The 14,432-nt window shown below is 45.7% G+C and overlaps 1 protein-coding gene across 1 annotated transcript in view; it reads right to left on the bottom strand.

Moving 5' to 3' along the window:
- met (MET proto-oncogene, receptor tyrosine kinase) overlaps positions 1 to 14,432 on the bottom strand; it is a 95,877-nt gene that overhangs the window by 26,788 nt on the left and 54,657 nt on the right. The window contains exon 11 of the mRNA XM_064929350.1: positions 259 to 477. Coding sequence (XP_064785422.1) covers positions 259 to 477 — 219 coding nt within the window. The remainder of the gene's footprint in view (positions 1 to 258; positions 478 to 14,432) is intronic.

The raw sequence follows: 14,432 nt of genomic DNA, 5'->3' as shown, positions 1-14,432 counted from the left end.
TTGTTTAAAATGAGGATTTTTCCCATGCATGAATCAAAATTCAGTTCAGTTTCTGAATGGATGCATTGGTAACTGAACTGACCCCAACCCTAGACATCACTACAATGAAGAGGTGGTGGTGGGGAGAGGGGCATAATAATCGTTCACCTTAATATTATCAGTAAATTCCAGTTATATTCAGCCAATTCAGGAGGTCAGTTGAGACCCAGTTAGAGAACAGAAAAGTTACATTTATTTCAATGATCTGACATGTCTCACCTTAATCTCCAGAATGCTCTTGTTGCCCTTTGATGTGACGGTGGGTCTCTGAAAGTCCTCGAAGCGAGGGTCCTCTACATACAGCAGGTCAAACTGGGGCGTGGAGAAACCATCCAGGACGAACGCCACCTTGGTGACCACAGGAGTCTGCAGACCCAGGTCCTTCAGGGACGGGGTGGTACACAGGATGGCCAGCCTGTCCTCACCCTTGATGCAGTTCTGGAGGGAGAACACTCACACAGCATAAGTAACATGCACATGTACACACACACACACACACACACACACACACACACACACACACACACACACACACACACACACACACACACACACACACACACACACACACACACACACACACACCACAAGTTAAGAGAAACACTCTTAAAAAAGCCTATAGCGCTTACCCTGCTGTCACATAACAAGTACACATACTAATCCTTCACATGGCAGATGCTTTCATCCCAGGGCATATTACACACTTTCTAGTTGTACAAACTATCCATTACAGCTCCACATCTACAGCTGCTGTGGGGTTTAAGTGCCTTGCTCCGGGGCACAACAGCAGTGTGTTTATACCACCCTGGATTATAACCAAAATGCCTCCCATCACTAAGACCTATTAATCGCCCAATTCAGAGCCACATAACAGAAAGTCTCTTTTCACCTTTTATTTAAAAAATAATTATATCCGCACCTGCTCAGAGACAATGGATGTCTGTATGTAATATCTTCTTATACATAAGAGAAAGCCACCTTATATTCCTCTACATAAAGGTTGTGATGGTGCACTACTACAAATTATTCCACCCTCTGGCCTCCGATTCCAAACAGACGCATTGACACCAAGTGTGTTTGAAAGTTTCTCTGTTTCTCTGTTTACATGGCGATGAAAGCTGTGTTGACATGTCATTCTGTCAGATAGTTGTTTCCATTTGAAATGCTCAAAGACCATGAATCTGGTCCAGTTCCTATTTCTACACTCATGCTGCAGGTATGTTGTTCTGCTTCCACATCTCTACAATATCATTATTTATAAATATGGATAGTTCATCAGGCCATCTAAAAGCACAAGGTGGAACATTCCTTTCAATACTGCACATCAGAGTTCAAGGAGGTCATAATAAGGCACAGACGTTATGGCAGACAGTCAAACACTGTATATACAGTGCATTCAGAAAGTATTCAGACCCGTTGACCTTTTCCACATTTTGTTACGTTACAACCTTAATTTAAAATGGATTAAATTGTTTTTCCCTCCTCATCAATTCACATACAATACAATACTAATAGCAAAGCAAAAGCAAGTTTTTTGAATTTTTTGCAAATGTATTAAAAACAAAAAATCGGAAATATCACATTTACATTTACATAAGTATTCAGACCCTTTACTCAGTACTTTGTTGAAGCACCTTTGGCAGCGATAACAGCTTTGAGTCTTCTTGGGTATGACGCTACAAGCTTGGCACACCTGTATTTGGGGAGTTTTTCCCATTTTGGTACACTTCCCTAGATCTGTGCCTCGACACAATCCTGTCTCGGAGCTCTACGGAAAATTCTTTTGACCTCATGGCTTGGTTTTTGCTCTGACACGCACTGTCAACTGTGGGACCTTATATTTACAGGTGTGTGCGTTTCCAAATCATGTCCAATCAAGTTAATTACCACAGGTGGACTCCAATCAAGTTGTAGAAACATCTCAAGGATGATCAATGGAAACAGGAAGCACCTGAGCTCAATTTTAAGTCTCATTGCAAAGGGTCTGAATACTTAGGTAAATAAGGTATTTCTGTTTTTATTTTTAATACATTTGCTACAATTTCAATAAATCTGTTTTTGCTTTGTCATTATGGAGTATTGTGTGTAGATTGATGAGGGAAGAAACTAATTTAATAGATTTTAGAATAAGGTTATTATGTAACAAAATGTGAAAAAGGTCAAGGGGTCTGAATACTTTCCAAATGCACTGCAATTCAACCAAGCACATCCAACCCAGCTATGAATACTCAGTGTAGTGTAGAGACATGTTCACTCCATTTCTAACAGTGAGGGTGAATCTTGGCCAGTCTACTCATGAGAGTTCAACCAGTGTGTGAAGGCCGGATCAGGTCCAACATTCCTGTACCTTTCCCCTGTAATTTCTCCATCTGTGTGTTAATTTGACTGCACTGGGATAAATCAGCATCACAAAGAGTGCTTCTTGGTAGCCTACAACAAGTCTACGTTGAAACAAAAGTATACACCTCACACACATGGTTATAGGCTTACAAAAAGAAGACATGTCAGATACAGAGTTGAATAGTATTCAATTTTGAGTTTGCATACCAATATAACACTTTATCACAGAAGACTGAAATGTAACGACCCCATTTGACATAGAAACAACAGTTTTCTGTGTTTAAAAAAAAAGTTTATTAATTATGAAATTATGAAAAATATGAATATATGAATAAAGGGGAAGGGAAAAGGGAATACCTAGTCAGTTGTATAGGGAAAGGGGATACCTAGTCAGTTGTATAGGGAATGGGGGATACCTAGTCAGTTGTATAGGGAAAGGGGATACCTAGTCAGTTGTATAGGGAAAGGGGATACCTAGTCAGTTGTATAGGGAAAGGGGATACCTAGTCAGTTGTATAGGGAAAGGGGATACCTAGTCAGTTGTAAAGGGAAAGGGGGATACCTAGTCAGTTGTAAAGGGAAAGGGGATACCTAGTCAGTTGTAAAGGGAAAGGGGGATACCTAGTCAGTTGTAAAGGGAAAGGGGGATACCTAGTCAGTTGTATAGGGAAAGGGGATACCTAGTCAGTTGTATAGGGAAAGGGGGATACCTAGTCAGTTATATAGGGAAAAGGGGATACCTAGTCAGTTGTAAAGGGAAAGGGGATACCTAGTCAGTTGTATAGGGAAAGGGGGATACCTAGTCAGTTGTATAGGGAAAGGGGGATACCTAGTCAGTTGTAAAGGGAAAGGGGGATACCTAGTCAGTTGTAAAGGGAAAGGGGGATACCTAGTCAGTTGTATAGGGAAAGGGGGATACCTAGTCAGTTATATAGGGAAAGGGGAGACCTAGTCAGTTGTATAGGGAAAGGGGGATACCTAGTCAGTTATATAGGGAAAGGGGGAGACCTAGTCAGTTGTATAGGGAAAGGGGGATACCTAGTCAGTTGTAAAGGGAAAGGGGATACCTAGTCAGTTGTAAAGGGAAAGGGGGAGACCTAGTCAGTTGTATAGGGAAAGGGGGATACCTAGTCAGTTGTAAAGGGAAAGGGGATACCTAGTCAGTTATATAGGGAAAAGGGGATACCTAGTCAGTTGTATAGGGAAAGGGGGATACCTAGTCAGTTGTAAAGGGAAAGGGGATACCTAGTCAGTTGTAAAGGGAAAGGGGGATACCTAGTCAGTTGTATAGGGAAAGGGGGATACCTAGTCAGTTATATAGGGAAAGGGGGAGACCTAGTCAGTTGTAAAGGGAAAGGGGGATACCTAGTCAGTTGTATAGGGAAAGGGGGTACCTAGTCAGTTATATAGGGAAAGGGGATACCTAGTCAGTTATATAGGGAAAGGGGGACACCTAGTCAGTTGTAAAGGGAAAGGGGATACCTAGTCAGCTGTAAAGGGAAAGGGGGATACCTAGTCAGTTATATAGGGAAAGGGGATACCTAGTCAGTTATATAGGGAAAGGGGGATACCTAGTCAGTTATATAGTGAAAGGGGGATACCTAGTCAGTTGTAAAGGGAAAGGGGGATACCTAGTCAGTTATATAGGGAAAGGGGATACCTAGTCAGTTGTAAAGGGAAAGGGGGATACCTAGTCAGTTGTATAGCGAAAGGGGGATACCTAGTCAGTTATATAGGGAAAGGGGGATACCTAGTCAGTTATATAGGGAAAGGGGGATACCTAGTCAGTTGTAAAGGGAAAGGGGGATACCTAGTCAGTTGTATAGGGAAAGGGGGATACCTAGTCAGTTGTATAGAGAAAGGGGGATACCTAGTCAGTTGTAAAGGGAAAGGGGATACCTAGTCAGTTGTATAGGGAAAGGGGGATACCTAGTCAGTTGTAAAGTGAAAGGGGGATACCTAGTCAGTTGTATAGAGAAAGGGGGATACCTAGTCAGTTGTATAGAGAAAGGGGGATACCTAGTCAGTTGTAAAGGGAAAGGGGATACCTAGTCAGTTGTATAGGGAAAGGGGGATACCTAGTCAGTTGTATAGGGAAAGGGGGATACCTAGTCAGTTGTATAGAGAAAGGGGGATACCTAGTCAGTTGTATAGGGAAAGGGGGACACCTAGTCAGTTGTATAGGGAAAGGGGGATACCTAGTCAGTTGTAAAGGGAAAGGGGGATACCTAGTCAGTTGTATAGGGAAAGGGGATACCTAGTCAGTTGTAAAGGGAAAGGGGGATACCTAGTCAGTTGTATAGGGAAAGGGGATACCTAGTCAGTTGTATAGAGAAAGGGGATACCTAGTCAGTTGTGTATGAACTCGCACACCGAATCAGCGTATTCGTCAATGTTGTTATCTGACGCAATACGAAACATGTCCCAGTCCACGTGATGGAAGCCTTGGAGTGTGGAGTCAGCTTGGTCGGACCAGCGTTGGACAGACCTCAGCGTGGGAGCTTCTTTTTTTAGCTTTTGTCTGTAGGCAGGTATCAGCAAAATGGAGTCGTGGTCAGCTTTTCCGAAAGGGGGGCGGGGCAGGGCCTTATATGCGTTGCGGAAGTTAGAGTAACAGTGATCCAAGGTTTTTCCGCCCCTGGTTGCGCAATCGATATGCTGATAAAATTTAGGGAGTCTTGTTTTCAGATTAGCCTTGTTAAAATCCCCAACAACAATGAATGCAGCCTCCGGATAAATGGTTTCCAGTTTGCAAAGAGTTAAATAAAGTTTGTTCAGAGCCATCGATGTGTCTGCTTGGGGGGGATATATACGGCTGTGATTATAATCGAAGAGAATTCTCTTGGTAGATAATGCGGTCTACATTTGATTGTGAGGAATTCTAAATCAGGTGAACAGAAGGATTTGAGTTCCTGTATGTTTCTTTCATCGCACCATGCCTCGTTAGCCATAAGGCATACACCCTCACCCCTCTTCTTACCAGAAAGGTGTTTGTTTCTGTCGGCGCAATGCGTGGAGAAACCCGTTGGCTGCACCGCTTCGGATAGCGTCTCTCCAGTGAGCCATGTTTCCGTGAAGCACAGAACGTTACAGTCTCTGACGTCCCTCTGGAATGCTACCCTTGCTCGGATTTCATCAACCTTGTTGTCAAGAGACTGGACATTGGCAAGAAGAATGCTAGGAAGTGGGGCACGATGTGCCCGTCTCCGTAGTCTGACCAGAAGACCGCCACGTTTCCCTCTTTTTCGGAGTCGTTTTTTGGGGTCGCTGCATGCGATCCATTCCGTTGTCCTGTTTGTAAGGCAGAACACAGGATCCGCGTCGCGAAAAACATATTCTTGGTCGTACTGATGGTGAGTTGACGCTGATCTTATATACAGTAGTTCTTCTCGACTGTATGTAATGAAACCTAAGATGACCTGGGGTACTAATGTAAGAAATAACATGTAAAAAAACAAAAAACTGCATAGTTTCCTAGGAACGCGAAGCGAGGCGGCCATCTCTGTCGGCGCCGGAACTATAGAGTTGTATAGAGTCAGTTGTATAGAGAAAGGGGATACCTAGTCAGTTGTATAGGGAAAGAGGATACCTAGTCAGTTGTATAGGGAAAGAGGATACCTAGTCAGTTGTATAGGGAAAGGGGGATACCTAGTCAGTTGTACAACTGAATGGATTCAACTGAAATGTGTCTTCTGCATTTAACCCAACCCCTCTGAATAATAACATTCAGCCCATAAGGCCACCAGGTCAATTGACTGCAGGAAAGGGCTTCCTATAATGGATGGCACAGCACACAAACACAGTGAATCACTTTCCCGGTCTTGTAACCTCCTTTTTTCTAGTTTGACACGTTTCTCCTGCCTGTCACATGTGGCTGCCCATGGCTTTTCTTTCCTCTAACACAACTCGTGTGGAGAGTCACTGGCTCAGATTTCTGCTACGCTTGTAATTTCTGGCTGCTCGCGTCTAGCTGGAGATAGAGGAAGTGGTGCTGAATGTGGTTAGTAGCCCGGAGGGGATGAGGATGGGTACTAGATTCTGGAGTCGCGGGCCCCCATGCTTCCTATATACAGCAATCTGCCTATTTACAGCAATCTGGTGTTCCTTGTGGAACTGTGTGTGTTTTTAATAAAGGACTCCTGAAAGTGCACCGGCAGCTGATTCACCGTAGCCTCCAGTCCACACAGCTGTGGGGTGGACAAAACCAGTTCAACTCTGCCCAAAGTAGACAGCCAAGTGTAAATGTTTGCAGTGTGGTTATGGGCCATTGATATTGTATATTTACCTAGATGGCTCACTAAAGCAAACATGTCCTAGAATAATGGAATAAATCTTTACTATGGAAAGCTTGACATATGTCTTAATATTCCAAAAACCTGTCTTCGACAGTAACTGGGATGAATGGATATCATTCACAAACGGGTAAGACCTGATTAACTAATAATATCTTGTTAACAATACAATATGAAACAAAGATAAATTACGTATGATATTGCCAACTACTTTAATGTTTTTATCTTTGGATGATTAGCAAATTTAGGCATGACATGCCAGCAACAAATGCTGACACTACACATCCAAGTATATCTGACCAAATTATTGAAAGACAAGCATTGTAATTTTGAATTCTGTAAAGTGAGTGTGGAAGATGTGAATTTTTGTTGGTGTTGTCTATCAACAATGAGAAGCCACTGGGGTCTGACAACTTGGATGGAAAATTACTGAGGATAATAAATTACGATATTGCCACTTTTATTTTCCATATCTTCAATTTAAGCCTACTAGAAAGTGTGTGACCTCAGGCCTGAAGGGAAGCAAAAGTAATTCCGCTACCTAATAGTAATAAATAGGAGAGTCCTCTTTACTGGCTCAAATAGCCAACCAATCAGCCTGTTACCAAACCGTAGTAAACTTTTGGAAAAAATGGTGTTTGACCAGATACAATGCTATTTTAAAGTAAACAAATTGACAACAGACTTTCAGCACGCTTATAGGGAAGGACAATCAACAAGCACAGCACTTACACAAATGACTGATGATTGGCTGAAAGAAATTGATAAATAAAAAGATTGGGGGGGCTGTTTTGTTAGACTTCAGTGCGGCTTTTGACATTATCGATCATAGTCCGCTGCTGGAAAAATGTATGTGTTATGGCTTTACACCCCCTGCCATATTGTGGATAAAGAGTTACCTGTCTAACAGAAAATAGAAGGTGTTCTTCAATGGAAGCCTCTACAACAGAATCCAGGTAGAATCAGAAATTCCCCAGGGCAGCTGTCTAGGCCCCTTACTTTTTTCAATCTTTACTAATGACATAAGTAAAGCCAGTGTGTCTATGTACGCGGATGACTCAACACTATACACGTCAGCTATTACAGCAACTGAAATCACTGCAAAAGTTAACAAAGAGCTGCAGTTAGTTTCAGAATGGGTAGCAAGGAATAAATTATTCCTAAATATTTATAAAACCAAAAGCATTTTATTTTGGACAAATCATTCACTAAACCCTAAACCTCAATTACATCTTGTAATTAATAATGTGGAAATTGAGCAAGTAGAGGTGACTAAACTACTTGGAGTAACCCTGGATTGTAAACTATCATGGTCAAAACATATTGATACAATATTAGCTAAGATGGGTAGAAGTCTGTCCATAATAAAGCACTGCTCTGCCTTCTTAACAGCACTATCAATAAGATTGGTCCTACAGGCCGTGTTGTCAGGTGCCATGAAGAAGGACTTCAAAAAAATGCAATTGTCTCAGAGCAGGGCAACACGGCTGGCCCTTGGCTGTACACAGAGAACTAACACTAATAGTATGCATGTCAATTTCTCCTGGCTCTAAGTGGAGGAGAGATTGACTTCATCACTACTTATATTTGTGCGAGGTATTGACATGTTGAATGCACCGAGCTGTCTGTTTGAACTACTGGCACACAGCTTGGACACCCATGCATACCCTCACAAGACATGCCACCAGAGGCCTCTTCACAGTCCCCAAGTCCAGAACAGACTATGGGATGCGGACGGTACCACATAGAGCTATGACTACATGGAACTCTACTCCACATCAGGTAACTCATGCAAGCAGTAAAATTTGATTTAAAAAAATCAGATACAAATACACCTTATGGAACAGCAGGGATTCGCACACGATAGCATACGCACTATACACATACATACACATGGATTCTGTGTTGTATATACAGTTGAGTCGGAAGTTTGCATACACTTATGTTGGAGTCATTAAAACTTGTTTTTCAACCCCTCCACAAATTTCTTTTAAACAAACTATAGTTTTGGCAAAAAGGTAAGGACATCTACTTTGTGCATGGCACAAACAATTGCTTATTGCTTGGAAAATTACAGAAAATATGTCATGGCTTTAGAAGCTTCTGATAGGCTAATTGACATAATTTGAGTCAATTGGAGGTGTACCTGTGGATGTATTTCAAGGCCTACCTTCAAACTCAGTGCCTCTGCTTGACATCATGGGAAAATCGAAGGAAATAAGCCAATACCTCATAAATAAAATTGTAGACCTCCACAAGTCTGGTTCATCCTTGGGTGCCATTTCCAAATGCCTGAAGGTACCACGTTCATCTGTACAAACAATAGTATGCAAGTATAAACACCTCCTAGAGATGAACGTGCTTTGGTGCGAAAAGTGAATATCAATTCCAGAACAACAGCAAAGGACCTTGTGAAGATGCTGGAGGAAACAGGTACAAAAGTATCTATATTCACAGTAAAACGAGTCCTTTATTGACATAACCTGAAAGGCCACTCAGTAAGGAAGAAGCGACTGCTCCAAAACCGCCATAAAAAAGCCCGACTAAGGTTTGCAACTGCACATGGGGACAAATATTGTACTTTCTGGAGAAATGTCCTCTGGTCTGATGAAACAAAAACAGAACTGTTTGGCCATAATGACCATCGTTATGTTTGGAGGAAAAAGGGGGAGGCTTGCAAGCCGAAGAACACCTTCCCAACCGTGAAGCACGGAGGTAGCAGCATCATGTTGTGGCGGTCCTTTGCTGCAGGAGGGACTGGTGCACTTCACAAAATAGATGGTATCATGAGGTAGGAAAATTACGTGGATATATTGAAGCAACATCTCAAGACATCAGTCAGGAAGTTAAAGCTTGGTCGAAAATGTGTCTTCCAAATGGACAATGACCCCAAGCATACTTCTAAAGTTGTGGCAAAATGGCTTAAGGACAACAAAGTCAATGTATTGGAGTGGCCATCACAAAGCCCTGACCACAATCCTATAGAACATTTACATTTACATTACATTTAAGTCATTTAGCAGACGCTCTTATCCAGAGCGACTTACAAATTGGTGAATTCACCTTCTGACATCCAGTGGAACAGCCACTTTACAATAGTGCATCTAAATCATTTAAGGGGGGGGTGAGAAGGATTACTTTATCCTATCCTAGGTATTCCTTACACATACATACACATTTGTGGGCAGAACTGAAAAAGCATGTGCGAGCAAGGAGGCCTTCAAACCTGACTCAGTTACACCAGCTCTGTCTGTCATGTCTTGTTATGTCTGTTCCTGTCCTTTCTCTTCATTCTCTCTCTCTGCTGGTCTTTTTAGGTTACCTTCTCTGTCTCTCATCCCTCAGCTGTTCTTCATTTCCCCTAACTAGCTCATTCTCTCTTTCCCCACCTGTTCTCTCTTCCCCCTCTGATTGGGTCTCTATTTCTCTCTCTGTTCCTGCTACTTTCAGGGTCTGATTCTTGTTTGTGTTTTTTGATGCCAGAAGCAAGCTGTCGTCTCGTTTGCTTCCACCTTGTCCTGTCCTGTCGGAGTCTGCATGGCAGATGCAACCTGCATTATACTACGTGCTTTTGTTCCATTGACTACGTTGGAAGAGGATTTATGCCATTCCTGTTTTTTATTAAAGAACTCTGTTTTCTGTTAAAACCGCGTTTGGGTCTTCACTCAAGTTCATAACAGAAGAATCAGACCAAGAATGGACCCAGCGGCCCGGACCCTTTTCACTCCGCCGTCGAGATCCAGGGAGCGATGCTAGGCAGACACGAGGAGGAATTGTCTGCTGCTCAACATGCCGTTGAGACCCTGGCCGTCCAAGTCTCCGACCTCACAAGACGGGTTCACCAACTCCACCTCGATCCACCGCCCACTTCCAGGGTTTCCGAGTCTCCGGAGCCCAGGATCAACAACCCGCCGTGTTACTCTGGGGAGCCCACTGAGTGCCGCTCATTCCTCACTCAGTGTGATGTGGTGTTCTCTCTCCAGCCCAACACTTACTCCAGGAGCGCAGCCCGCATCGCCTACGTCATTTCTCTCCTTACCGGACGGGCGCGTGAGTGGGGCACGGCAGTCTGGGAGGCGAGGGCTGAGTGTATTAACCAGTATCAGGACTTTAAGGAGGAGATGATACGGGTTTTTGACCGTTCTGTTTTTGGCGAGGAGGCTTCCAGGGCCCTGTCTTCCCTATGTCAGGGGAATAGATCCATAACGGATTATTCTATTGAGTTTCGCACTCTCGCTGCCTCTAGTGACTGGAACGAGCCGGCTTTGCTCGCTCGTTTTCTGGAGGGTCTCCACGTCGAGGTTAAGGATGAGATCCTCTCCCGGGAGGTTCCTTCCAGTCTGGACTCCTTAATAGCTCTCGCTATTCGCATAGAGCGACGGTTTGATCTTCGTCGCCGAGCTCGTGGAAGGGAGCTCACGTTCTCCGTTGCTCCCCCTCTCCACATCACTGCCACCTGCCGCATCACTGCCACCCTCCCCGCCGGCTCGGATGCTGAGCCTATGCAGCTGGGGGTATTCGCATCTCGGCCAAGGAGAGGGAACGGAGAATCACCAATCGCCTCTGTCTCTACTGCGGCTCCGCTGGTCATTTTGTCACCTCATGTCCAGTAAAGGGCCAGAGCTCATCAGTAAGAGGAGGGCTACTGGTGAGCGCAACTACTCAGGCCTCTCCTTCTGGATCACGCACTACCTTTCCGGTCCATCTCCGCTGGCCCGGTTCATCTGCTTCCTGCAGTGCCTTGATAGACTCTGGGGCGGAGGGCTGTTTTATGGACGAGACCTGGGCTCGGGAACATGACATTCCTCTCAGACAGTTAGGGGAGCCCAGGGCCTTGTTCGCTTTAGATGGTAGTTCTCTCCCCAAGATTCAGCGTGAGACGCTGCCTTTAACCCTCACTGTCTCTGGTAATCATAGCGAAACCATTTCTTTTTTAATTTTTCGTTCACCTTTTACACCTGTTGTTTTGGGTCATCCCTGGCTAGTGCGCCATAACCCTTCTATTAATTGGTCTAGTAATACTATCCTATCCTGGAATGTTTCTTGTCATGTAACCTGTTTAATGTCTGCTATCCCTCCTGTTTCCTCTGTCTCTTCTTCACAGGAGGAGCCTGGCGATTTGACAGGGGTGCCGGAGGAGTATCACGATCTGCGCACGGTGTTCAGTCGTTCCAAGGCCACTTCTCTCCCTCCACACCGGTCGTATGACTGTAGTATTGATCTCCTTCCGGGAACTACTCCCCCCCGGGGTAGATTATACTCTCTGTCGGCTCCCGAACGTAAGGCTCTCGAGGATTATTTGTCGGTTTCGCTCGACGCCGGTACCATAGTCTCCTCCTCCTCCCCCGCCGGCGCGGGGTTCTTTTTTGTTCAGAAGAAGGACGGGTCCCTGCGCCCTTGCGTGGATTATCGAGGGCTGAATGACATAACAGTTAGGAATCGTTATCCGCTTCCTCTTATGTCTTCAGCCTTCGAGATCCTGCAGGGAGCCAGGTTTTTCACCAAATTGGACCTTCGTAACGCCTACCATCTCGTGCGCATCAGGGAGGGGGACGAGTGGAAGACGGCGTTTAACACTCCGTTAGGGCACTTTGAATACCGGGTTCTTCCTTTCGGCCTCGTTAACGCTCCAGCTGTCTTTCAGGCACTAGTTAACGACGTCCTGAGAGACATGCTGAACATTTTTGTTTTCGTTTACATGGATGATATCCTGATTTTTTCACCGTCTCTCTCGATTCATGTTCAGCACGTGCGACGCGTCCTCCAGCGCCTTTTGGAGAACTGTCTTTATGTGAAGGCTGAGAAGTGCACTTTTCATGCCGCCTCTGTCCCTTTTCTCGGTTCCGTTATTTCCGCTGAGGGCATTAAGATGGATCCCGCTAAGGTCCAGGCTGTCATTGATTGGCCCGTTCCTAAGTCACGCGTCGAGCTGCAGCGCTTTCTGGGCTTCGCTAATTTCTACCGTCGTTTCATCCGTAATTTCGGTCAGGTGGCAGCTCCTCTCACAGCCCTTACTTCTGTTAAGACGTGCTTTAAGTGGTCCGTTTCCGCCCAGGGAGCTTTTGATCTTCTTAAGAATCGTTTTACATCCGCACCTATTCTTGTTACACCTGACATCTCTAGACAGTTTGTTGTTGAGGTTGACGCGTCAGAGGTGGGCGTGGGAGCCATTCTTTCTCAGCGCTCTCTCTGACGGCAAGGTCCATCCTTGCGCGTTTTTCTCTCATCGCTTATCGCCGTCAGAACGTAACTATGATGTTGGTAATCGCGAACTGCTCGCCATCCGCTTAGCCCTAGGCGAATGGCGACAGTGGTTGGAGGGCGACCGTTCCTTTTGTCGTTTGGACTGACCATAGGAACCTTGAGTACATCCGTTCAGCCAAACGACTTAATGCGCGTCAGGCTCGTTGGGCTCTGTTTTTCGCTCGTTTCGAGTTTGTTATTTCTTATCGTCCGGGCTCAAGAAACACCAAACCTGATGCTTTATCTCGTCTCTTCAGTTCTTCTGAGGTCTCCACCGACCCCGATGGGATTCTCCCTGAGGGGCGTGTTGTCGGGTTGACTGTCTGGGGAATTGAGAGGCAGGTAAAGCAAGCACTCGCTCACACTCCGTCGCCGCGAGCTTGCCCTAGGAACCTTCTGTTCGTTCCCGTTCCTACTCGTCCGGCCGTTCTTCAGTGGGCCCACTCTGCCAAGTTAGCCGGCCACCCCGGCCTTCGGGTACGCTCGCTTCCATTCGCCAGCGTTTCTGGTGGCCCACTCGGGAACGTGACGCGTCGATTTGTCGCCGCTTGTTCGGTCTGCGCGCAGACTAAATCTGGGAACTCTCCCCCTGCCGGCCGTCTCAGACCGCTTCCCATTCCCTCTCGACCGTGGTCTCACATCGCTTTAGATTTTATCACCGGACTGCCTTCATCAGCGGGGAAGACAGTTATTCTTACGGTTGTCGATAGATTCTCTAAGGCGGCTCATTTCATTCCTCTCGATAAGCTCCCTTCTGCTAAGGAGACGGCTCAGATCATTATCGAGAATGTTTTCCGAATTCATGGCCTTCCGTCTGACGTCGTTTCCGACAGAGGCCCGCAGTTCACGTCTCAATTTTGGAGGGAGTTTTGCCGTTTGATTGGGGCTTCCGTCAGTCTCTCGTCCGGCTTTCATCCCCAGTCTAACGGTCAAGCCGAACGGGCCAATCAGACTGTTGGTCGCATTTTACGCAGTCTTTCTTTTCGTAACCCTGCGTCTTGGTCAGAACAGCTCCCCTGGGCAGAGTACGCCCACAACTCGCTTCCCTCGTCTGCTACCGGTCTATCCCCTTTTCAGTGTAGCCTCGGGTACCAGCCTCCGCTGTTCTCATCTCAGCTCGCCGAGTCCTGCGTCCCCTCCGCTCAGGCTTTTGTCCAGCGTTGCGAGCGCACCTGGAAGGGGTCAGGTCGGCACTTTGCCGTAATAGGGCGCAGACTGTGAGGGCCGCTAATAAGCGTAGGACCAAGAGTCCTAGATATTGTTGCGGTCAGAGAGTATGGCTCTCCACTCAGAACCTTCCCCTTAAGACAACTTCTCGCAAGTTGGCCCCGCGGGTCATTGGTCCGTTCCGTATTTCCCAGGTCATTAATCCTGTCGCAGTGCGACTTCTTCTCCCGCGCTATCTTCGTCGCGTTCACCCGGTCTTCCATGTCTCCTGTGTTAAGCCCGTTCTTCGCGCCCCGCTCGTCCCCCCCCCATCCTTGTCGAGGGCGCACCCATCTACAGGGTTCGTAAGAT

This window comes from Oncorhynchus masou, chromosome 22 (assembly GCF_036934945.1).
Source record: "Oncorhynchus masou masou isolate Uvic2021 chromosome 22, UVic_Omas_1.1, whole genome shotgun sequence".
In the NCBI taxonomy this organism is placed as follows: domain Eukaryota; kingdom Metazoa; phylum Chordata; class Actinopteri; order Salmoniformes; family Salmonidae; genus Oncorhynchus; species Oncorhynchus masou.
The sequence above is the reverse complement of the archived record's forward strand: the minus strand, read 5'-3'. Positions and strand labels throughout refer to the sequence as shown.